At 41.7% G+C, this 25,829-nt stretch overlaps 1 protein-coding gene across 2 annotated transcripts; it reads right to left on the bottom strand.

The window, feature by feature from the left end:
* Positions 1 to 19,270: 19,270 nt before the first annotated feature.
* Positions 19,271 to 25,492, bottom strand: ppp1r3a (protein phosphatase 1 regulatory subunit 3A). 2 transcript variants are annotated; one of them, XM_011490911.3, is made up of 4 exons: positions 24,708 to 25,492; positions 24,079 to 24,140; positions 23,868 to 23,959; positions 19,271 to 23,086 (listed from the first exon to the last, which is right to left on the bottom strand). In XM_011490911.3, exons 1-4 carry the CDS (start codon positions 25,442 to 25,444, stop codon positions 20,423 to 20,425), a joined length of 3,555 nt encoding a protein of 1,184 aa, XP_011489213.1. In that variant the 5' UTR covers positions 25,445 to 25,492; the 3' UTR covers positions 19,271 to 20,422. The 2 variants fall into 2 exon arrangements, with proteins under 2 accessions (XP_011489213.1, XP_011489214.1); XM_011490912.3 differs by having other exon boundaries at positions 24,079 to 24,137.
* Positions 25,493 to 25,829: the final 337 nt, after the last annotated feature.

The raw sequence follows: 25,829 nt of genomic DNA, 5'->3' as shown, positions 1-25,829 counted from the left end.
ATTCAAGTGTGTTTTCAACATGTTCTTGTGGCATTTTTCTGATGATAGAGGACATTTATAAAGAAAACAAAGCTTTAAAATGTTTCTTCATTCAAATAGTTGTAAATCTGGAGCAGACAAAGAAATGCAGTTTGATAAATATCGTGTTCCTGACAAATAAAATACACTGGACGGGCCTCAAACTTGCTCCGATTCATTCTGATGCATCCACTTGTAGACGATTAGATTTGTGCTTGTCTTCATTTTCCTCGTCTGAGCTGGCATCTGGCTGAAACCTGAACAGCGGACTTGCTCCAATATTGCTGACCATTTTTGTGGCACAGGTAACATTAGTTTGGAGGGTGTGAGGGGTGTAAGCTACCAAAAGAGTGTAAACAGAGTAGTGAAAATGCTCTCTAAAAGTTTATTACATCAGAGGAGGGATGACACAGGTGGCGACAACAACAGACACTATGCTGAAGAGGAAGTGACGTCATCATAACCTCTGTCACTCGACGTCAATCATGTCCCAGTAGCTAATGGGGTCAAAGCCCCACCCCTATGTAAAATGAAACTTAAAAGAAACGGTAAAATGAGGACGAAAAGTGAAGAAATTAAAGTTGAAATTATCAAACAGCAGCTCTCACAAATTAACGATATTTTTCATTTGGTAATAGTTTTAGGTATATACTATTTTTCTAATTCAAATATAAAATTTACTCTCTTTTTTTTTTCAAATTATCAAAATTTCCTTGAAGTTCACACTATTTAAAACAATTCCCATTTTTAATTTTCAAACATAGGGCAGGAAAAATCTTGTTTTGCTCTGACTAAACTTTGATAAAACAAACGGAGCACAGGAAAATCGTTTTGTGTTTGGTTATTATTTTGCAAAGCACAAACATGACCCTTCCTGCAGACGATGGTCAAAATGTCTTGTCAGAAATACTGTGTCTTCCTACACCTTGGAAATATGAAGTAAGGCTGTATGGATGTTGCAAACCGTTGTCACGGTGATGGGAATGTAAGGAGTAGACTCTAAAACGGCTTTGGCAAACGCTTCGTTTTGTCGTGTAAGGGCACGACAAAAGTGTTCATTTACACCCAGATGGGTTTCATAACAACCTCTTACGCATAAGACTCTTTTTTTAGTTTTTTCTCCGGTGATTTAGAGTAACAGTAATGATCCACTGTGATCTCGCTTCATCTTTCATTTTATTCTACATCAAAAGCAGATTTGATCCAATCTTAATTGGAAAGAGACATCACACAAGGCGGCGCGCTTTTATCATTTTCTTCTTATCAGGTGAGGCTAAAATGAAAGTGTTTGTGCGGAATAAAAAGGGAGCCCGCCTGAAGCTCAGAGATGAGCCTTCAAAGGACGTCGTGGCTCAAGTCAAAAGTTGCTGCCGCGTGCAGTTTTTTCCTGCCGAAGATCATGTTTAGATGGGAATGTTTCAGACTGACAAGACAACAAGACGGAAAAGCAGTGGAACTTGGGAAGAAAAGAAAAATAGGGAGGAAGAAAAATGTTTCACTGTTACAATAAGTGGTTAGGGTCGGGGTGCAGTGTGACAGTGTGCACGTGGGGGTGGAGATGCATGCTCGCTGCCAAAGTGAACCATGTGTTTATTTGGGGAACCCGATCCCCCCCAGCCAGACCAGGAGAGACGGGACAGGAGACCCCCAGCGTCGGGCCCTACGCACCCTCGGGGGGTGGTGGCGCCAACCTTACTTGTGAGCCGCATTAGCGTATTTGCTATACCTGTGACTCTCAATTTGTAACACAGATTTGCAAAAACAGACTGACACTGCTAAAACAAATGTTACTATAACTAAGCTAGCTCCCAACCTGATTATTGACACGTAAAATAAAACAAAAAAAAAAGCACAGTCTGACACCGCTACATGTCTTGTTTGCAACTCATACAAATAAACATTTTGATAGAGCGCCGTGTACCTCTCAAAATCACTTGGACATTAATAAACATAGCCATAATTACCGCATTTTCCGGACTATAAGTCGCTGCGGAGTATAAGTCGCACCAGCCCAAAAATGCATTATAAAGTAGAAAAAAACACAGATAAGTCGCACTGGACTATAAGTCGCATTTTGACAGGAAATTTATTTGACAAAATCTGAGACCAACATATAATAACTTTCATAACCTCATATGACACAATCATAGCAGAATGTTTATCTCATAATTTCACAGAATTTCTTTCTCATACTTATTTATTTATTCCTTTCATGAAGCATCATTGGCCAACTAATACTCTGTTTTAATCCTGTTTTTGTAGAAACAGTTTTCATTTTTATTGCATTTCTGAATCTATGAAATCATTGGAAAATAGAATATGTTTTTATCCTTCAAGATCTTACAGTAAAAAAAGGTTTGCTGATTCTCTGAGTCACTTAACATCCTCTTAACACTTAACATACCTCATACATCAAATTGACCCAGGAACATCATCTCTTTTCCTCACATATGAACATAACAGGAGGGTTAACAATGTATTTATTTCAATTTATTTTTAATATAAGTCGCTGCAAAGTATAAGTCGCACCACCTGCCAAACTATGAAAAAAGGGCGACTTATAGTCCGAAAACTATGCTAATCCAAATATACTTTTTTTAAACGAATTGGAGCTTTTACGTTTGCTATCGACAACACGCGCTCAAGTGGCCATTTCTAATAGAAAGTCTTCGTAAATGCGTCTAAATAAACATTTCTGGCTTTCAAAACTCATGATCACGCGTAGCTGCGCGCTTTCAGGCTCTATGTACAAAAAGTGCGGCCATTGAATGCGTGTCCCAAGTTAACCCTTGTGCTATCTTAGATGACCCCCCCCTTACATTGACGTGTTCTTCCTACCATGACAAAGGTGGATAAAGGTGGAAAGATTTCATGTAATCCATGGACACCAGTGAAGATCACAAATCATTGAACAAAAAAGGTTCAGAGCACTGTCTAGTGGGTCTAGATGACCCCACTCCCAATGTTAAATTGCCTAGGATAGCACAAGGGTTAAACTAGGTTGAACTTCAAAATGTGAAATCACCGCATTCTCTTCTAAATGTAGGTGGCAGATATGTTCTAGTAGACTGTAGGATAGAAAAAGGAATGCGCGTTTAGTGCCTTCCGTATTTCGGGACAGGTGGGACCGTGGCTTTATGGTGTGGACAACATGGTGTTTGTCCTCCATCACGAGAAATATTTGCCAAGAACATGTTAAAAACACAATTTTCATCAAAGTGGTTCTTTTACAGACGCCAGCAGAGAAATGTTTGAAATCCAAGCATCTCTTTTTAAGTGATTCAATGCTCAGACAGTCGCTATGGCAACACAGCAGTCCCAGCTCAAGAAGCTTTCAGCCTTCGCCCCTCTTGCTCTTCTCACCGACGAGATAGAGAGGCGCCCGCCGACGCCAGGCGATTGTGATCCACTCCCTCAGATGGAGTGTTGACAGTCAGCCTCCAAAGCTTCTCTTTCATTCCCCCAAATTTGTCTACACAGGCTTCCCCCCTTTGACACAAATGCGCACGTCAGGTTCTTCTCATTATTAAAATAGTTGTTTACCTAGCCGGATGCACGGGGAGATGGAAGGAGAAAGTTCACGGACAGTTCTGACTGGCTGAGGCTGCAGCGTTGGAGAAGCTGTGTGTGTGTGTGTGTGTGGGGGGGGGGGGGGGGGGGGGGTTAGAAAAAGGAAGGAAAGGCAGTTTTTCATATCAGCTGACAGAAGCCGGCTGAGGTGCTGCTTGCTTTTTCTTCTTGCCATTCAATTGCAAATCAATTGCTCTAAAAAGCAGTGTGGAAAGCTGGACTTAGCGAGCCCCCACGCAACACGCCGCGGCGTGCACGCTAACACACACCTCTCAACCCCTTCCTTACTTTCCACTGTACCGCTACACACTGCACAGCCCTCTCAACGCTCCGCAGCCGAGCAGCTACTGAACCGGAACAGAGGTGTCTCCCCTTACTATGTGCTTGTTAGCAGAAAGAAGGATGAAGACAAGAAGTTATAGCGAGGAACAGAAGGTGTCTCTTAACTTTTTTTTTATGTGGATGGAGACTGTGAACATGTGAAGGGGCTGCTGCTACCTTCAGACCCTTTTTTTAGTTTAAAATAGTTCTTATTAGGAGAAAAAGAACTCTGTCCTTTCTTTTCTTTACTTAGCCTTGGTGCCTTTTCTCTCTTACACAGGATAACTTAACATTTGTTGCCGTGGTAACGATGGTGTTTAATTGACAGCCTGCTCTGTTTAAACCCTTTTTAGAAAATTAAAAGTCAGAATAAAACAGGAAACCAAAAATGGGACAAATAGATTCCTCAAGAAAACAATTAGCTTATAAATAAAAATTGATGATAACGACACTGATTATGTCACGTACTTTTCAAGGGCCAATCAAATGAACTTTTTTGAATACATGTACAGGATGATGGCAGACGAAGTGTGCATTATCAGAAATTAACGTACTTCGTGGAAGCCTGGAATGGTTCTGATGGTTGCTTCTGCGAAGTGCGTTGATTTCCGAGAATGATAACTTCGTCTCCCCTTAACCTGCTATTTTTTTACCTACAAAAAAAAAATAATAATAATTATATATATAATTATTTTTATTTATCTTTTAAACATTTATATTTAAATCAGATTTTAGTACTTTATTCTTGTTTTTTTTTCAGTTTAGATAGCTTTTTTCACAAAAAGCAGACTATTTGGTACGTGGTGAAGTTGAGTGCCGGTGTTCTGCCGACCTCAACTGCCAAGGAAAGCGATATACATGCTGATCGTCACGATGGGTTAAATGAAGCAACAGTTCAGAGAAAGGTTCACCTCTTTTTGTCCAGATGATGAAGCTAAAGTTTGTTTTAAAGAAGCCAGCGCAGTGATATAGAACATGCAGGCTATGTGACCGGAACTTATTTTCATGCGTGCGTTATCACTGTGCATTATCACTTTTTAATCCACACCCAGCAGCCAATCAGAATCAAGTGTTCACCTGGACCATGATATAAACATAGATCATGTTAATTCCTCACGAAAAACAACCCCAAAGCGGTATCTAGGTTGACGTCATGAAATGGGCGACACCCACACGAAGCGAAAGGCGGAGCCTCAGAGATCGAGTCGTCTTACTTCCAGGTGGGAAACTGGGAAAATAATTCAAAAAATCCTTCTTTAGTGTGCCAAAAGTAATATATTATCATATATATGGATATAGTTTACTCTGAAAGGCTGGAGGATAGCATCATATAGACCATTTAAACTGTAAATTCTAATGCTGAGCTAAATAATCCAATTTTTTCACATTAGCCTTAAACTACAGTATGAAAGTCCCTCTACAGGTTACTCATAAGTAATCTGCATTGATGTGTTTGGAGGAAGAAATTCTTAAACAATTTACTTTAAAGAAAAATCATGTTAAAGATTAAGTTAAAAAAAAGTAACAAACAAAATGAAAAAAAAAAATTCACTACAGTATTTATTCACTTTTTTCTAAAAGGATTCCATTCTGGTTTTATACAGATTTCATAAAGTTGTATATCCACTGACAGAAGAAATCAAATTGAAAGGAATTTGATTTGCAGAAAAAAGTTTGTTTTTCTCCCATCTTTTTATCATCATATATTAATGTATTTTCTGTGAAATGAAAGTAAAGTGGAGCAATCTCTCCACCAAAGATGAGGTAACATATCACAGGCAGAAAATGTCCTCTTACATCGCCTCTGGAGCTAAATACATTGTTAGCGGCGCCCAAGTTGTACACTCAATATGTGTGTGTGTGTGTGTGTGTGTGTGTGTGTGTGTGTGTGTGTGAAGCAGCGCAAACATCTGTGTGCTGTGTGAGTGATCTCCCACTGGGAGTCCCATAGAGAGAACATTAATCAGACCTCGGAGAGCGTGGCTCAGACGGTGCATTCGGCACGATGGTCATGGCTGTGAGTGTGTCTGATGCTAGGTTGGAGAGCCATGTTCAAATTACTGCTGTTGATGGGAAAGGTCTCCCCAGAAGGAGAAACACACACAGCAAGCTAAGAAAGAAAAAGAAAAATATGGAGCACGGTTTTTTTTCTTTTTTCCACATATTTGAATCTACCTGGACGAACTGTTATCATTACCAAAAAAATGTCGGCCGTGGTTTGGCATCATCATCTCTACTGTTGGAAGAGTCTTGGTGCAAAATGTCAAAGCCATGCAAATCGGACGCAACTTCCTCCAGTTTTTTCCTCTCACATCTTAATTCTGAAAAAACTTGGTGTATAATTCCGGCTCCACACAAACCGCAGTTATTAATTTCTCCTCCATGATTGATTTTCAAACGGTTGGAACTTCTTTGATTTAAAGGGGACAGCATCCATACGTCACTACCAAGTCAGAAACCCTGAGTGGTCAAAGTTCAACTGGTTCAACTTGCAACAATCATTCAATGACCAGGTGTTTTTTTACATAGAGCCCGAAAACGGCCGTAAAAACTTGTGTAGCTACGTGTGAACATGAGTTTTAAAAGCAGAAGCCCTTTTTTTTCATTTTTCACAGATTTATGCTCATCTGGACGAGCTGTTGTCATTACCAAAAAGTTTTTTATGGTTTGGCATCGTCATCTCCGCTTGACGCTACGTTCATGAAGACTCTAGTTTTCTTGGTTCTCCTGGAGTAAAAAGGCAACTAGGGAGCAGGATGGGTGTGTTTTTCTTTCTTATACATCACATTTTGTTTTCATCTTTTCATTCTTTTCCTCCAATTATTTGTTATTTGCTTGGTTCACCTTGGTATACCCAGTTATGCTACATTCAAGAGCCAACTTCCAGTGAAAGATTTATGTTACGCTTTCATATACACGTCTCGGGCTTCCACGTTCACAGGTAGGATAAACAAGTCTCCACAATCGTTTTAGGGCACTACTTACAAACGCCAGTTAAACTTGGTTGAACGCTGACCAATCAGGGTTTGGTAGTGACGTACGGATAGCCCAAAACATGGGCGCACCAACCGCCTGATAAATAATCGTGGAGGAGGTTGCGGTTTGTGCCCGGTTGGAATTTTATGACACTATGTTTTTTATTTATTAGAATAGATCCAGGAAAGAAAAAGTGGAGGAAGATTCACAAGATTTGGACCGCTACATTTCGCCCCAAGCCTCTTTCAGCTGCGGGTACACGTGCTTGTATCGGGTAGCGACAGCCCAGTGTGAACACCATGTGCTAAAAGCACGCACGCCCGGTGTGTACGCAGCATGAGTGTTTTGCAGGGCGAGGTCCGTGTGCTGCTTCTCCAGGTGAGGCCTGCTTAGCCAATCCTGCTGCTGTTGGTATTATTTTATTTTGGTTTTCTATTTTGTCTGTTTAATAATGTAAATAAGTGGCGTTTCTTGGTGTGATTTGCACTTCAGGGCCTGTATGTAAGCTAGAGCGTGTCTAAACAGATACTGTAGCTCTCAGCAATGGGGAGGGGAAGGGGGGCGGGGTTGCTCCCTGCAACTCAAAGGTGAATTTGGAATCAACTTCTGCCGCTCTGCAGAAACTATGTCCTAAAAAAAGACTTCTTTTTTTTTTAAATTTTGGCTAAAGACAGCATAATCCTGATTAAAAGACCACTGAGAACGCTTTGAAAATAGATCAAAGGATGATCGATAGAGGGTCTCATCTCCATTCAGAGTCAAAGAACGCAAAACATCTTCACTACATATCTGAACTCTTCTTGCAACAACAGACCACACAGAGAGGGGAAGGCACGCATGAATGATGGACGAACCTTTTATTAAAGCCATAAACCACAGGTGGACCACTAAGAAAAAGACCAGAGAGGCATAAATCCTCCACTGCAGACTTTCATGCTAATAAAATACAAATGGCGGCGTCTGTAATCGAATGTGCCCTCCAGAAATCCTCTTCTGGTATTAAAGGTTTTTCCTTTCCATTAGCAGCTGCTTGTTTTTGTTAATTTTTTTTTTCTTCTTCTGCTGTCGTGTTTTGGAAGCCTAATGATAAGGAAGTGATGCACATTCAGTATTTGTTCATTTTCAGTGGGATTTGTTGTTGTTGTATCTTAAATGTAATGCACCTCTGGGCTACCGTACGTACGTGTCTCAAAAACGCACAGCAGAGAGCTTTACTTCTTCTTCTGCACGTTTAGTGATGGAACTGTTCTAACTTTAGAAAATCTCAGAGTGAAGCAACATCGACACAGGTGAAAAATCTCATTCCTGACCATTTGCTTTGAAAGTATTTTTACTTTGGGTTCTGTTTTCAGTTCCAGGCCGGGACTGATTTTTCCTTACAGACAGCCTGTTTCCACCTGTGAGGACAGCTGTGACCGAGGCTCAGTGGGGCTTTGTTTCATTTAGATTAAGGCTTTGGTAACTCAGGGCTGCTAGTTCCTGGTGTTGGAGATCTACCACCCTGACTGTTTTCCAGATCTCCAAGTCCTGCTAGCTGCTGATTGGCTCAATCAGATGTCTCCACATTCTGATTGGATGAACACATCTGGTCCAGGTAACCAGCAGGAAGAAGTGCAGGGAGACCTGGAAAACAGGCAGGGTGGGAGATCTGGATGAGCAGGAACTAGCAGCCCTGCTGTAGACAGAACAAACCTCAACCTTGATAATGTTTCAAGTCATTGTTCTTTCTTTGTGTGAATTGCTCTTAGTCTGGCCCATCCCTTAGCATCAATAGGCCCAGGCTAGGGCTATCAAATGGGGAATATTTTTTGGGCACGCAAACCCCTCCACCGCAATAAGGTGGCAATTCAAGGAGGGGGGATTAATTTTTTTTATTTTTTTTATTTTTTTTTGCTTTTAAATTTACTTTAAAGAATTAGGGGTTTTAGAATTTTGGGGGATTTTTTGGACAGAGGGAGAAACCAGAGCACCTGGAGAAAACCCTGGTTAGACTCGAGTGTCAGGCATTAAGGGGGGGGGGGGGGGGGGTAACTTTCCACAACACAATTGTTTCCACAACACAAAAATAGAACTGTGTTGTCATCTTTTTTTAATCAAACAAAACAAAAAGTAAAACAAAAATTAAGTAAAGAAAACCTAGCTTAGACTTAAAGGGTGTTGTGGAAAGTTACCTTTAATGAAGTGCTAATTTTATTTTATTTTATTTTTAACTTTTATTCAAAGTATTAGGGGATTAGGGTTTGGGGGGATTTGTTTTGGACAGAGGGAGAAACCAGAGCCCCTGGAGAAAACCCTGTTTAGTCTCGAGTGTCAGGCATTAAGGGGGGGGGGGTACTTTCCACAAGACAATTGCCTGACCTCGAGAAAAATAGAACTGTGCTGTCACTAATATAATCTTTTTTTAATGAAACAAAACCAAAAGTGAAACAAAAATGATGTAAAGAAAACCTAGCTTAGACTCAAAAGGGTGCTGTGGAAAGTTTACATTGACCAGGGCGGGGCAAATTACAGCGTCCCATTAAACTATTTAATCTGGCCCACCAAATTGGAATAAATTGTATTGATGAACCTCATCAATGCTTTATTTTCCCTTTTATTCTGGTGTCTCCTCATAGATGGTGCACTACAAATATATAATGATCTTTGTTACGATGAAGAAAGATATTCCGCATTCATAGTGTTGTCTTATTGGTGGGTTTTTTTTGGTTGGACAGTCATTTTTCCGATGATTCCGACACTACATGAATGCAGCATTTCTATAAAGGAGGGGGATCTACCTCATTGGCGCTAAGATGAGAACAAAAGCTACAGTTTTCAAATCAAAACTCTTTAATGTTGCGTTTTAGAAATAAAATTTTGAATCAAATTAAAGCAATGTTTTCATACAGATTCCATGTTATGTCTTTCTCTTCTGGGGTCAATTACCAAAACACCCTATGCATTTGCCCCTGGGTCTGTGCCTTTTGTCACATTTTAGAACCCTTAGTGGACCACAGGAGAACAACGTTTGCCTGACTTAGATTTTAACATAACTGGGCGTAACTATGTTCTAAGCAGAGAACAAATAATAGGAGAAAAAGATGAAAGCAAAAGTTGACCTATAAGAAAATCCCCCACACCCATCCTGCTCCATCTGTGACATTTCACTCCAGTAGAACGGAGAAAACAGGAGCCCTCTGATAACAAAACACACTTGTGTACGCTGGTGTGTGCCAACAATATGCTGCTCCTCAATATGTTGCTCTCTTTGTGTAATCCTTACTTCCCATGATATAGGGTAGAGGCAAACACAAACACGTGTCCTAGAAATAAACCTCTTTTTACACCATCTTTAGCATTTCACACACTGATATCTCACACACCCACAAGCCCAAAGGCACGGTTGTGGGCGAGAACACGTGTGACTACAAAGCTTAATGAACACACACACACTTTGGACAAAAACAACACATGACACAGTTTACCTTTGCGACAGACTCTCTGAATCACCCACAAATCTGTCCCTTCTGTCCAAACGTCTTAGCCTCACAATCCTGTTTTGCTTCAAAGAACAAGGAACAAAGTTACTAGATCACGGCGCCCCCCCAAAAATATTTTTATATAACAGATGGTTGGGGGGGATCTGAACAAATGCTTTATGTCATGTTGCCTACTTTTTGTTTTAACAAAAGAGATGAACTGAAAGTGCTTGCGAATCTTCACTCCTTAAATAGACCAAGAGTGTGTCATAACTGTTTATGAGAACTGGACTGACCCCTCCTCCATCGCATTCCAAGCCTTTTTAAAGAAATACATAAATAAATGTGTAAATAAAGAACTTCAAGTTCACTAGAACTATTAGTGTTTATACAGTCAATGGGTTAAACCAAATCGGATGGCAGTCCAGAATCCATAAACTAGTAAACTATGGTTTTCTCGCCAGCAATACTTACGACTTTGTGACCTTAACATCGGCTATGTCCGAATCCCCCCCTTACTCCCTAACTAGTAAGAAAAGTATATAGTGTAGAACGATCTAGCGCCCTGATTTTAAAAGTAATTCGGACACTAAGCGCACATTTCTTTTTTTTTTACGGCAAAAACATATGAAATGTGAACTCCCAGGTTGTGTCCAAATTCTTTCACTACAGGGGCGGAGCCAGAAGATTTATATGCCTGGGGTGTAAGGGGGGCAAAAATCTTTAATAGGGTGGCACACAGTAACAGCAGAGTGGATGGCCATTACAAAAGAAAGATAGGTATGTCAACCTGTTTTATTGTTTTTATTAGCCTGAAAGAGCTCGTCTTGATGACTTTTTTAAATACTTGTCTATAATGGTACTAAAATTAACTGAAAATGGGGGGGCAAAGCTTTTTGCTGGGGGGGCAGCTGCCCCCCTGTGGTTCCGCCCTTCCTTCACTGCTCACTACTTTAGGTTCTGTTACACAACATATTAGTGCATTTACACGGATGAAAATTGGTCATACGTGAATTTACGTGAGAAAAGTTGTGGTCTTGACATGACATTTTTACAGATGTATCATGTATGACCCACGTTAAAACCACAGAAGAAGTACGAATAAACCGCGCAAAGAGCAAATCAACATAGAACATGAACCATTGGTGATTATTGCGCTCTTTGTACGCAATTTTTTTGTTATTTATCTGTCAATTAAGTAATTTTAACGTCTTTTTACCGTATACGTGATACAAAAGTTGTACATCAGTGTTACATGCGTGAAAAGTCCGTTTGACATAAGTGGATATACGTGGAATGGATGTGGAAATACACAAATTTGTGTTTGCATCTGCAAAAATCACGCACAATTTCATAAGATTGACATAATAATTGTGTATAAACTACGTAAAATAAGCGTAAACGGTGTAACTCTCAACAAACTAAGAATTTGAAACAATTCAACACCGGTTGGCCGAAACTCTTGACGGTCATCTGCGCACATCAACAAACGCAAGAAACACATATGAATAATTTATATCATTCATGTATCACGAAATTTCATACGTGGAAAATATGCTAAATGTATCTATTAGCTGTGTGACACGGCCTTAAAGTGAACTATATAGTGCGTTAGCCATATTGTAATGCTGCATTCTGAATCTACAATGCCAAAGTCAAGTGCCCTAGATATTTCCCAGAAGTCCCTGCAAAAAATACAGTGTGTATCGATGCACAGTACGAACGTAGCCCCAGAAAAACTACCGTAAAAAAGATGACATTACAATTATTACTGAACAACATTTCGTACATGAACCTTTTTTTTGGGTATCAATAAATAAATGAATTATTTTTCATTTAAAGCTAAGATGCCAAAGGCCCCTTTTTGACTCATAATGTCTCCTTGTGTTAGTGGGTGAGCTATGAATCATTCTGAAACACAAAACCTGTTTATCCTCACAAACCTTTTCTTGTTGTATTTTTCATTGTTTCATTTTTTTTTAAGTAAAGCTTATAAGGCGAAAATAAAAAAAATAAAAATAACCCACTCAGTTAGGAAAACTAAAATTAAAAGCAATTTTTTAAATAATGTCCTTTATCTGCTCATCTTCCTCCCCAATCGTTTCTTGCGCCTCGTCTTTATGATGCAGAAAAAGCCAAACAGACATCAGCAGAGATGACAAACCGCTCTGTCCTTTCTGTACGACACTATTGTAAGTGGGAAGGGTTGTGATGAGTGCTGCAATGTCACATTTATTGCGTAATGAGTGAATACAAAAATTTTCATGAAACCTAAAGCCTGTTGTTCATAAAGGTGGGAGAAAAATGCTAATTGTAGCAACATATTCCTTGGCTTTATTCTGAGCAATCAAAGATCATTCATACAAGAAAGATGGTTAGTAAAATCATTTTTTTCAAAAAACCTTCTTTGTGACTTTGTGATTTGTCACAAAGAAGACATGGTAACTCCTTTTGTTTTGGGTATTTTAAGCTGCTGATGTCCAGAAAAATTGTACTGTAATAGACCGACAGGGGACAACACAACATATTGCAAAGTTAGCATTTACCCATTGAAATTTCTAAGTGTGTCTGCTGTCCTTCTTGGACTAGTACTGCAGTTTGCAGGGCTTTACCCCTTAACACTAGCTCAAGCGATGTTCCATCCACCACCATTTACGCAAGGCGCATCATGGAAGTGGATTACGAAGGGAGGAAGTGGTGAAGTGTTTTCGCAATCGACGTAAATCTGCTGATTCTGTTTCAGAAATAAGCTGCTTTTTGTTCCAAGTCAGAATCAGCAGCTTTACGTTGATGGCGAAAACACTTCACTTCATGAAATGAAGGGATTTTGTGTTTAAAAAATGCTTTAGTTTTTCACATTTTTATGCAATCTTTTTGTTCAACCTATGGAATAAAAGCTGAAAGTCTGCACTTCAATGGCATCTGAGTTGTTTTATTCACTGTGGTAATGTACAGAAACAAAATTAAAAAAGATGTGTCTCTGTCCAAATATTCATGGTCCTGACTAGGGCTGCACGATATGAAGAAAACTCGCGATATGCGATATTAGTAATTAATATTGCGATAACGATATAATTTGCGGTATATAAACAATTAGCAAAACAACCAAATATATTATTCCCATTCCATTACAACAGCTTAAAAATTATACTACAAATGACCCTTGTTGACATAGGAGGCAAACACACAACATAATAGGGCGCCATCCGATTAGTAAACAACGTGAAGGGGTCCATCTGATTGGTCAACTGCAGTAAGGGATTCTTTCAATCCATTAAACACTTCAAGCTGCCATAAGATTGTTTGGCCACATCTAATGTAACCATTTATTGCAAATTTGCTGTCTTTTGCGATATGCATATTGCACAGCTTGAAATTGCGATAACGATACATTTGCGGTATATTGTGCAGGCCTAGTCCTGACTGTAGCTCATTTCACACAAGGCAGGCAGTGGTAGAGTGGAAGGCCGTGAGTTCAAACCAACTGCCGAGTCACACCAAAATTTCTAAAAGTGGGATCCAGTGGCTCCCTGCTTGCCACTCAGCATTATGGGGTTGGATAGGGGGGTTAAACTACTGAATGGTTCCCGAGCGCTGGAACCATTTACTCATATTGGGGTGTTTTTTGCCCAATCTGGCAACGTTGGAGACAGGTAAACGCTGTGCTTTCATGAACTTGGTGAGTAAATTAAAGCTCTTTATTGCATATGTTAAAGAAAAACTGAGACAAAAGTATCAAAAGTTTAAATCTTATCACGCAAGCATCAATACTTCACCTTGGTATCAATACCATCGATAGTCAGGTCGATACGCCCACCCCCAGCAGCTGTCTCTGCCCACTTAGGTGCGTGACAGCTAACGAAACTTTAACTTTTTTCATCTTCTCGTTTTTTACTTCTAAATTTCTATTTTGCTAAACAGAAACCTGCTACTCATTTGCTCATTTTTAGCTTAGCTTAACTGCTATACATGATTGTTTGTCTTGCTGCAGTTTGTGGTGACTATTTCCATCTGACACACAGACAAAATATCGTTGCATACCCCACATCCACACCACCTTAACAATTCTTCCAATATTTGAAAGAGTCTTAGGCTAAAAAGAAGAGGTGATGGTAGAGTACCCTGAGGAACTCCAGTGCTGCTTTTCGGACGTAAAACTCTTGTTTCCTCAATTTTGGTCCATTTGTAGACCCTTTCTGATACATACACCAGTTTTTTCCCCCCCAGTTTCCCTCATCTTACTCTACCACCTTCTAGCAGCTGGAAGGAGAAGTGCAGAGACGATTTTTGGTAAAGATATGGAGTTAAGTCGAAGCTGTCTGAAGTTCAAGGGGATTATTTTCTTAGAAATTCCAAGAAATGTAAATGATGTCATATATATATATTTAGGCTGAACAATGAACACATTTGATATCCTAAGAGGATATCTGAGTCTGTCTTCATCTGAAAAGCCTCAAAGGGGGCGGCTGAATCCCTGCTTAATGACATTCATGCATATTGAGATTGAAAATGAGAAACTTCTCTAGACTTAATCTTAAAAAAGTGACAGTACTCTTATCAAGTACTCATAGTTTTCATAATGCACCTTTGGTGGATTTTAATTATAGATGGACTACAAGCTTTATTTTGTTTCTCAACAAGGATGTTTTACAGGAAAAGTCTGCGATCAAGCGGCGTAGCAGGAGACATACAGATATCAGTACATGACTGTTTTTTTCGGAGAATAATTAGCATTTTTTTTGCATTAATTGACCACAGGTGGAGACTTAGAATCATGAGCAAGTTATTTGTTATTTTTTAAAACATACATAGGCTAATTTATCTGTTCTTTCCCACTAAAGAGCACTAGAGAGCGCTGTCTGTGTCAAATTACCCAGATTTTACACTGGTCCATCTGAGTTGCATCTCCGTTGTGTCGTGTGGAGTGTCATGTCTCACAACCATCAGTTGGTTTGCATTGCTTCTATTGTGTCTCCCATTCACCCCCCCCCCCCCTCCCACTAGCCCCTCAGAGGAGTGGTTTGTCCTGCCACCCCCATGAGGGGTGGAGGTAGAGGAAGGAGGAAAGGTGGAAGGTTGAAGGAGCAGAGAACAGACAGGGGGGAGTCTGCAACAGCAGAGTGAGGAGGAGGAAGAATTAAGAAAAACAAACAATTCCTGAACACGAGAGACTGTGGATGATGCTGTCTGTCAGGTCCCCAATCTGTCAGCAGCGGTCCCCTCAGGCCACACAACACAGTCCTGCCTCGTTTTGTTCTGTCTTCCGCTCACATAATCTGTCCTCACGCACCCTCTTGTCCCCGGCAGTGCACTTCACTGCAAAGCGATTTTGCCACAGGGAGGAAATGGGGAAAAACAGAGGATTTTTGTTCCTCTCTGAAGGAGGCCACAGTGTTTACGTAAGACGGAGCAGCGTACATTTGGACGCCCCGAAGGTCGCAGGGTTTGACTGAGATAATAATCCATGTTGTTTACAGCATTTCTTTGGTTTCAGCTAAAAGCTCTGGAGATGATTCTGTTCTCGAAGTGAAACAACACTGCCATCTGCTGGACATTGTGTGAAAATGCATTTTTTTTATTTAATTGTGCTATCCTGTGACCCACCCAGTGACTTATATCGCTAGAGGAGACATCACGTGATTCTTCATGGGAGGAGAGCACCGCCATCTTGGTGAGGTCAAGTCACAGCTGCAGTGCATGCATGTGAACACATCTTTTGCAAAATGCCAGTTCATTGTGCGGGTTTCAACTGCCAAAATCGGATAAATGAGTCCAAGGAGGAAGGCATAACATTTCACAGGTAAGGCTATATTTTTTCTTTTAATGCTGTAGGGGCTTCATTAATAGTACACATGTTGACATGCATGATGCTGCAGGGCTATTATCAACACTCTGCATGATGTACATATAATTTGCTGTCGACATAAATGTGAACTTTATTGTGGTAAACCTATATACAGTATACTAAGACTAGGCTATTATAGTAAAATAGATTTATGCATTTCTGACTCAGTGACTAAACTTTTCTTGCAGGTTTCCAATGGATTCAGACTTGTGCTATCCTAGGCACTGTAACATTGGGAGTTGGGTCATCTAGACCCACTAGACAGTGCGCTGAACCTTTTTTCATCAATGATTTGTGATCTTCACTGGTGTCCATGGATTACATGAAATCATTCCACCTTTATCCACCTTTGTGATGGTAGGAAGAACACGTCAATGTGAGGGTGGGGTCATCTAAGATAGCACAAGGGTTAAGGAAAAAGTGGGCCTTTGCAATAAAAAGAGCTAACCCAGATGGATCACTGTAGTTACCAACTAGCAAAACAGTCTGTCTATGTTCAAAATATTTTGTGGAAACAGATTTCGATAAGACTGGCCAGACTGTTCGCTTGAAACCGGGCACCATACCATCTGTGTTACACCAAACTCACATGAATCAGTAAGGTAAATCTATTGTTTTTCTTTGGGTTTTTTTGGGTAAATTTATTGTTGACTTTTGGATTTATTGTTGAGTTATTATTAATTTATTATTGATTTATTATTATTATTTTTGATTTATTATTATTATTGTTTATTATTATTATTGACTTATTGTTGGGCTTTTCTAAATGATTTAAATTACATATCAAAGAGGTCTAAAACTTCTAAATTTTTAGAAATTATTCTTTAAAATTCTTTGTAATGTTTTTTTTGTAACAAGTCCTGCAACTATGTATGTTTCATTAAAGTTTGTGCTTTTAAGGCTGATGGTTTCTCTTATTTAACAATAACAAATTATATATATATATTATTCAAAAGCTACTTAGATGGCACTAAAGGCTATAGAAAGCATTGTCATGTGGGCACTCACGATCTCACCAAGATGGCGGTGCGCTACGCCACCGTTGGCCAGGCTTCCCAAGCGGGCGTGTCCCCTCTAGCGATATAACTCATTGACCCCACCCTTGCATTGACGTGTTCTCCCTACCATGACAAAGGTGGAAAGATTTCATGTAATCCATGGACACCAGTGAAGATCACAAATCATTGAAGAAAAAAGGTTCAGAGCACTGTCTAGTGGGTCTAGATGACCCATTTTTTTTACCTAAACCGCCTCAAAAAGCGATGTCAGCTCTCGGCAGTCCTTGAACTCATCAGTTTGTTTGCCAATCACATCAGCTGTTTTATCCAAATTTTGACCTAAAGTTTTCCAAAAACAGGTTGAGTGGAGCTTTGCCTGTTTTATTTAGACATTTCCTGCGTTGTTAAGACTTGCTTTGTTTTCTGATTTTTATTTAGTCTCTAAATCTTTTGTTGTAAAACCTAAAACATTTGAATTCAATGTTTAGGATTTTCGCAGTTACAAAAATGACAAACTGTAGCACTCGGGGTTGAGATTTTTGGACAGTTCATTATGAAATTTTCATGTAATATAATCAAAATATATAACTTTGAATAACAGAAGCTGGGTTGTACTAAAAAGACAGATGTCAAGCATTGCATCGAAAAGTAGTTTAAATAACTGAGCAAATTATAAAGTAGATAGAAGCTCCAAAAGGGTTTCCTGCCTTATAGATGGTGGAATGCTGGTGCGACTTTGTTAGACAGTGTCTCATTATAGATCTGACCTCCCTTATCCTCACATAGGCACGTACGCAGGGAATAAATACCAGCTGTGACACACTCCTGGTTTTTTTTTTTTTTTCTTGGTCTTGTCGTTGGCATTCCTGTGCTGCGTATCCTTCCCTGAACTCTCATAAATCAACGCTGACGCCGAACCTTAACCTCATTCTGACCCTGAGATGAAATCTCAACCTGCTGGAGTAAAGAAATAGAAAAAAAAAAAAACGTCATCCAAGTGCTTGGGTCCTTACCAACACGCAAGTGTTGTGGGTTCTCAGACATCACTAATAGAATCCTGTGGACGCCGTGGAATGTGAGAGGACAAATAAGAAGGGCATGTACACATGGTGGAGGCACCATGCCGTCACAAGATCCAGGGATTCAGTTCTCCACGCAGAGACCGCCATCTGGCCTGAAGTCAACTCAGAAAGTGCTTCTGTAAAAGAACCCTCTTTAAAGCCTTTTTTAACTGGAGTAATAAAGCTTTTAGGTTTGTATGCTGTTATTTGGATGACAGAATAGGTTAAAGCAGCTTATTTAGTACTTTGTGAACGTCCTGATTGCCAGATTGCATTATTTACTAACCATATTCTGCTTTTTTTAAATTAAACTCTAAATAATCTTTCATTCCGACTGAACCCTTGTAACACCATTACATATAGGTTTTATATTTATTTTTTTTGTTAGCAGTATAGCTGAGCCGGAGCTCCAAAGTGCGCCAACATTGATGTGTTGCCAGCACCGAGCTGCAGCCAACTTACAAAAGGTCAGCATACCGCAGACCAGATCAAGTAACCCGAACTGAAGTCCCCCGTCATTCAAGTTGCTGCTTCATGTCAATCGTTGTTTCTGCATTTCCGTAAATCGCATCACATTGTAAAATACTTGTCAAAGGTGCAATTGGCTAAATTGAAGGTTTCCCTCTTTGTTTAATTGAAGCACAGAGAAACTGAATAAAAAAACAAAAACACAAGAGTTCTTTGGTGTTCTGCCAAAGCCTTCCTGGTCTGTCTATTTGATCATATTGAGTTTTGGAATTCTGGGTAATGTCTGAATTACTTGGCTTAACAAGCTGTTCTTGATGAAATGGTGTCCTGGAGTGCCAAAGTACGCACCATAAAGAGGTTTAACAAGTTAAAATTAACCGTGGTGATGACTATGACGAATATAGTTGGCTGTAACAAAAATCTTCATGGTATACACGAATATATAACTTATAGGAAAACTTACAGTGAATTACATGAACAACACACACACGGACTTATGAGAACAATCACAGTTGTGGAAACTCTGCTGGGGTTGTGAAAAGACATAATAAAAAATTAAAATAGTTTAAAAAAAACGTGTTTTCTTTATTGACGACAACTAAAGAAAAAGGAAGTCCCTTTGTTCCATTTGGTTTGTCGTGATGTGCCACTGGACCCATGGAACACAGGAAATGACATCACACACATCAAACAATTAAAACACACGCATAAAGCGCATTAAATCGGGTGGGTTCAACCGGCCAGGAGTCTGCTGAAAAAACGTCAGTTTTTGCTAGTTGACAGAAAAAGGTTGATAATTGAAGCTGCTCATAAAGTAAGAGAGAAAGACAGAGGGAGCAAAAATAAATCCACTTACATTCAAAACATGTTCAACAAATTTAAAAATGAATGTTGGTGTTTATGCGCGACTAAATGATTGAAATGTGGGTTTGCTAGTTAGCTACTGTAAAACATCACACAACAGTGTCCTAATGGCCGAGTTACACATCCATGACGTACATTTTGCGCGTTTTCCACGTATGAAATTGCGGTCTTTCACGATACATGGAAGATATGCTGTATGTCATTCATACGTGTTTTCTGCGTTTGTCATTCGTCGATGTGCACAGATGTCCATTGAGGGTTTTGGCTGACGGGTCTTTACGTCAATTCGGAATTAAGCTGTTCAAAACTTTTGGTTGGTTGAGAATTCACGTGTATTTTTCATTTAGTTTCTTACACAATTGTACGTGATTTTTGCATGTGAAAATTTGTGGCTTTCCATGACCTGTCTAACAGACTTTTCACGCCTGTACCACTGATGAATCTTTTTCATATTGCGCATACCGCGCACATATCACATTAAAATCATGCACAAATAAATTTCAAATAGCGCAATAGTCACACAGTCCATGCTCTACATTACTAACGTGTTCTTTGCGTGGTTTATTCGTAATTTTCCCTTGTTCAAATGTGGTTCGTTCGTGATTCATTTGTGAACAATTCACGAAAAGATCCCAACTTCTCTCATTTTTTCCTTGTATGACCAATTTATATCTGTGCAATAGGCGCAAAATGTACATAGGGGCTGTGTGACACGGCCTTAGTCAAATATTAAGCCACATGGTATTTTGCATCAGTACAGTTCTGACTCCACTCTTCATAAAAACACAGGAAGTGAGCATTCCAAATTGTTGGTTGACAATACGCCGACATTTCCGCTTTTGTCTACCCAGCGACTCCTTTGTTCATCTCCTTCTGGTGTCTCTTCCACTTAAAGATCCACCAGCACATTGAAAAGACATAGAGAGCAAAGAATGCTGGGAAATCATAGAGGAAAATGACAAGAAAGAATCCACTAACCAGCAGCGTGCAGATGATCAGTCTGGTAATGTGAGCGATGGTGTATAATATAGACCACCATAGAAGGACGTGGGATTGTTTTGATTTCGTCAATGCTTGGGTCGTTTGTTCAGTGGGAGGAGCTAAATAGGGGGTGTCCTGGCGTTTGCAGGGAAAGTAGGATTGACTTCTCGGTTCTAGAGAGCTACTCTGCATCGTATGACTTTCCTCCACGCCTTGACGAAAACTCCAATCCGTCTGGTCAGAGCAAAAAGTGTCGAAGGGATCTTTCTCCAAAAGTTGGCAATCTGTCACCCCTCCCCCCATGGCATCCGCTGTACTTCCACTGGAAGCCTTCACTTGTTGAACAAAGACCTCCTCCAAAATCCTCCTCACCAAGTCTTCACCAAATCTCTCCACGAGCTCCGTGCTTTCTGCTGTTATCAGGTCTTTCGTTCCATCTGACGCTTGTTCACGTTCACGTGGAGGGCCCTCAACTTCTGCTGACAACTCCTCTTCCTCCGTCACATACCCCTGCTGCCACTTCTGAGGGCTCTCCACCTCCAACTCCCTCGTTCCCTCCGTTGTCAGCTCTCCGGTGCTCGTCCTCTCATTTTCCTGACTCGTATCTTCTTCCATTCTGTCTGCTGAAGAGCCTCTCTTTGCTTCACTCTTCTGTGTTGTGACTTCTCTGGAGCTTTTTTCACTCTTTACGTCCTCTTTTTGACCCCTCAGATCTCGCCCTAAGACGGCCCATCTCAGCTCTTTCCCTTCTGAAGGGTCGAGGTTGAGTTTGTCCACCAAACAAGGTCCGACTGTATCTCGATTGATTTGAAAGATCTTGTTAATCTGCGTCGATTCAGTGGTTGAACGTTCAGAAGGCTTTGCTTCCGCCACTGATTTCCCACCGGGTCCTAAACTCGCCTCTTCTGATGTTTTAACGACATCTTCATCTGTTTCAGATTTCAGCTGATCTCCTTGACCCCCACCTGGTTGGTTGGGCTTTGATGGTACGTCACAGGACTCAAGCTTTGCAGATTTGTTTCCCATTAGTCCAAACGAAGCTTCTAGTGCCATTCTGGTACCAGTCCCGATCTGTTCTCCATCAACCAATAGAACCTCCCCCTCTTCATTTTTATGCTCTTCCATCCCTCCATCTGTATTTATTCCTATGGGCTCAAACTCTTGTTGAGTCATTTGGTAGGGATCAAAATCGTCACCTTCAACCTTCAGCGTGGTTTTCTCATCTCCACACCTTCGGCATCTTCCACATTCCCTTATTTCCCGTTGCTTAAATACCTCTAATCCGCTCTCTGCTTTCCTTTCAGTGTAGTTCATCGTGATTCCCTCCTCCAGTGCTTGTCTGGATGCAGAAAATACATACCTCGCCGCATCCTTTGTCTCCTGTCTGATTGTCTCCCTAAATGCCAGCGTGTCACTCGCCGCATTGTCTGGGGGGGTACCTGTAACCTCCCCTCCTCCTCTGGAAGAAAGACCCTCATCCTGCCTTGCTCCCTGTGAGATCCTATCATCGGCGCTGGCATTCGGAGACTCTGGCACGGCTGTCATGTCTGTTGTCTCCAGCTCCCCTGAGCTTGTTACCGAATCAGCTGTGTGCAATGTGAAGGGCTCATCTCCTCCTATTCCTCCCCCCATCATCCCTCCTGCTTCCTGCTGCGAGGCAGTGAGCTCGTGACACTCGCCCGGACTGCCGACAGAGTCCTTGGACGCGGCCGCTGCCCTCTTGAGGCTAAATTCCCGTGCGGTGTCTGTTTCCGAGTCCGTCTGTGACCTTTGGGGTGCCTCTTGTGCGGCTGCGCTGTCATCTCCCAGGCTGCTGTCACACGCCTCTGCCGGCTGACGAGCTTCAGTGTTTGAGGCAACAGTAGCTGACAGCGTCTCACAGGAGTCTGAGAGGGGCTGACACGCAGCTAAGGTGTGCAAGTTGCCAAGTGCATTTTTGCCCATCTGAAACTCTTCAAACTCCTGACTTCCTGCTGAATATTGAAGCCGAGGCCGCTTATCATTTGAAGGAGACACCGACGCCGCTGTCTGGAGCCACTCTGACTCTGGAACATCAGAGTGGCCCATGCAGCTGGGCCCATTAAGAAAAACCTGCCATACATCGCTCACCGCCGCCGCTTTATTGTCGCTGCCGCCTGCAGTGTCGGGAAAGGGCTCCCACGTATCATTAGCGGAGGCTGGATCCTGTTCTGATGCGCCTGACAAAGTCATTTTCGCTCTCCCAGTCCAGATGTCACCCGCGTCAGGGGGCCCCCACTGCTGCGCCGTGTCACTGTTCCAGTCCAGTGGAAGCAGGGGGATCTGATGGTAGGTGAGCACCTGTGGACTCTCGCGCAGTCGCGTCTTTGGGCATTTACGGAGAACGCCGGGGCAGTCACTCCGCGGAGGTGGCTCTGCTTGAGAAGCCTCCCGGCCGCTGCCTGAGTCACAAGGACATTCCTTTAGTAGCTGCTGCCTCCTCTGGGAGAAGAAGTCCTGCACGCGTGCCAAACGGGCCGCCCTGCGCCTGCTTTTTACGCTTTCCACCTGTCATGAAGCACAGAGGTCATAGGTCAAGCCAATTGTTTACTCCAACCAAACACCCTTTAACCCTTTTAAGACCCACTCCAATGAAAATTGTGTTTTTTGGTGTTTTGGACACATTTTCTGATGATATAAAGTAGGGATGTCTCAATCTGATCATGTGATCAGATGTCAGGCCCCATCATGTAGTTTCAGAATCAATCTGAATCAGACGTATTATTAATATTATGACCAGGGCTAAAGTAGCGATAACTATATAAAGTAAATAAAAATTAAAATTGCATTTCTGAGTATTTCTTTATTTAGTTAGTTATCTAGTTGTTCTCGTCCAGCTGGATAGCTCTGATATTTCTCGCCATTTTTGTAGCAATTAATATAATTCCATAAGATTCTGTCGTGAAAAAAGCAGGCTTTGCTAACGTGAAGCAGTTCACAATGTTGCATAGTTGGACACACAAAACCCGCTTGTCTCCACATCAGAATCAGCTGATTCACGTTGATCACTAAAACATGACACGTCAAAGAGAGAGTGTTATTTATTGGCGTCCCTGGCGACATCGCCAGTCTTAAAGCGTCAAACTTCATTCAGTACGTCTGAAGGAACCATGAGATGAATATCTTATGACAGATTACATTTCTGGGATGAGGCAACGCGTGGCAACGTCTTCTCATGACCATATTTATGCCCTCATCATCAAACTACATGCATGCTGGATGAGAGATCGGCCACTCAGAACGGAGCCCTTTCAACACTTCCTTTGCTCTGTTCCAATTCCACACTCACCAAAGTTTTCTCTTCTTGACGACGAAGGAGGAATTCTGGATCTACCGTCTTCTTCCCGTCAAAAGTATAGACTCCAGGTCTCACCTCTGACTCTGCAACAAAATAAACCAAAGCAGGCTTTTATTGTTTTTTTTAAACGTCGTTACACCACTTTAAGCACAACTGTTCATGCATATGCGCGCATGCATGCATACAGAATTACCAAACACACCTGCAGGGACCAAAGCCGAGTCGAAAGGCTCCCTGGTCTTTTCCTCTGCGCCCCCACTTCTGCTGTGGTTCAAAAAAAAGCACTGCAATGACTGAAAATACATGCACAACGTTTGCATTTTTTCTACCACTGAGGTGCATTTACAGATTTGTTTCACCAAAGACAATCTCAAAAAAATATATATGGGGCTTTTGAATGTGGAAAAAAAAAGTCGCATGAAAAGATTATTATACTTAAGGGATTCAAAAATGCATAAAAAAGGATTCTTGGGAAAACACAGCCATACTTTTTTGTGCGTTGAGGAGCCGTCGCTCATTAAATGGACTGTGGTCAACGAAAATAAAAGGTTTGTTTCTCCCGGAGCGCCATGGTAAGCAGCACACACATGACCATAAAAGGACGGTGGGCTTCTGAGGCCAAATATTCCCTATTGAGAGGTTACATAAGAACTTATTGTAAACACTGGAAAGCGTGACGCTTTACTGCTTTCAGCTTCACTTAATGAGAGGAACAGCAGAGTTTGAAGAGTTTGTGTCGGGTTTCAACTGAGGGACTTTCTCCTTGATTTTGATCAATCGACCAAAAGAATTCTGGGATTTTTTTATACCAGATGTACCGACTTGTCTCACCTCTGAGCTTTAAGGCAGCTCCTCTTGGTTTTGGTCTCGTCTTGCGCCACATTCTCTTTCCCGCGTTGCTGCTTCTGGTGGCAGAACAGGACGTAGTTCATTCCCTTGTTGTTGGCCCAGAATGTGCCCGCCGGCGTCTCGTAACGGAGGCAGAACTCCACCCTGCTGCCTTCCTTCTCGAAGGGAGGAGTCAGGGTGTAGCTGAAGGTGAACCTGTCTGTCCTCATGTCGCTGGATCCGGGGATGTAGTCGGCCGGCATGTCGAAGTGGCTGCTCCACTGGTCCAGAGTGATCCGAACGTAGATGTTCTTGGCGTAGCAGAGGTTCACCACCCGGATGATGCCGCGCAGGGTGGTGGTGCCCGGAAGAAGCTCAATGCTCTCCAGCTCTAGCATCTGCGTCTGGAGCCTCAGATCCAGCTCCTCTGGAGGAAGTGGGACCGTAAACAGGCAGGTCAGGTACAATTCCTCTGACAAGCGGCCTCCATCTCCCCCTTCAGGCCAGCAATCCTCTGCCTCCGCGGCCTCCGCGTTGTCAAACTCCTTCACCGACACCAAATCGAGGCCAAAAGCATCTGCAAACGACACCTTCCTGCGAACAACCGGCGGAGGCTCTGCCTCGGAGTCCTCCTCACTTTCCTCCTCCTCCGTGGCGGAGTCCACAGAGGCCTCCAGCTTTCCCTCGCCACCATCCCTCTCCAGCGTCAGCTCCGAAGCCCGCACGCACAAAGCCTCCATGCCGCGGTCTGGTAGGCAGCTGTCTGCTCGTCCTGCCCGTCTGTCTGGCTCGGAGGGCAGACCAAAGTGCCCCCCCACACACACACACAAGCCTGGCTGCAGTGATACAGGAGAAGGGGCAGCAGGAAGAGGACGTGACTTGACAGATGGAGTTCAGTTACAGCTTGAGCCCGGGCTAAAGATAGACCAAAGCTGAACATTTATTCTCCCATAACATGTTTGCAACTTTTCAGATAAATCGTTAGATGAACCACAAATGGAGTCAAATGGGAGTGAAAATCCTGTTTCAAATGAATAAAATATTTCAACTTTTGACAGTTTTTTGTGGTAAAACAACCGACATTTTTGCTTTTATTACAAGATTTCCATTAACCCTTGTGCTATC

This window comes from Oryzias latipes, chromosome 23 (genome assembly GCF_002234675.1).
Source record: "Oryzias latipes chromosome 23, ASM223467v1".
In the NCBI taxonomy this organism is placed as follows: domain Eukaryota; kingdom Metazoa; phylum Chordata; class Actinopteri; order Beloniformes; family Adrianichthyidae; genus Oryzias; species Oryzias latipes.
This window is presented reverse-complemented; position numbering and strand designations above follow the sequence as displayed.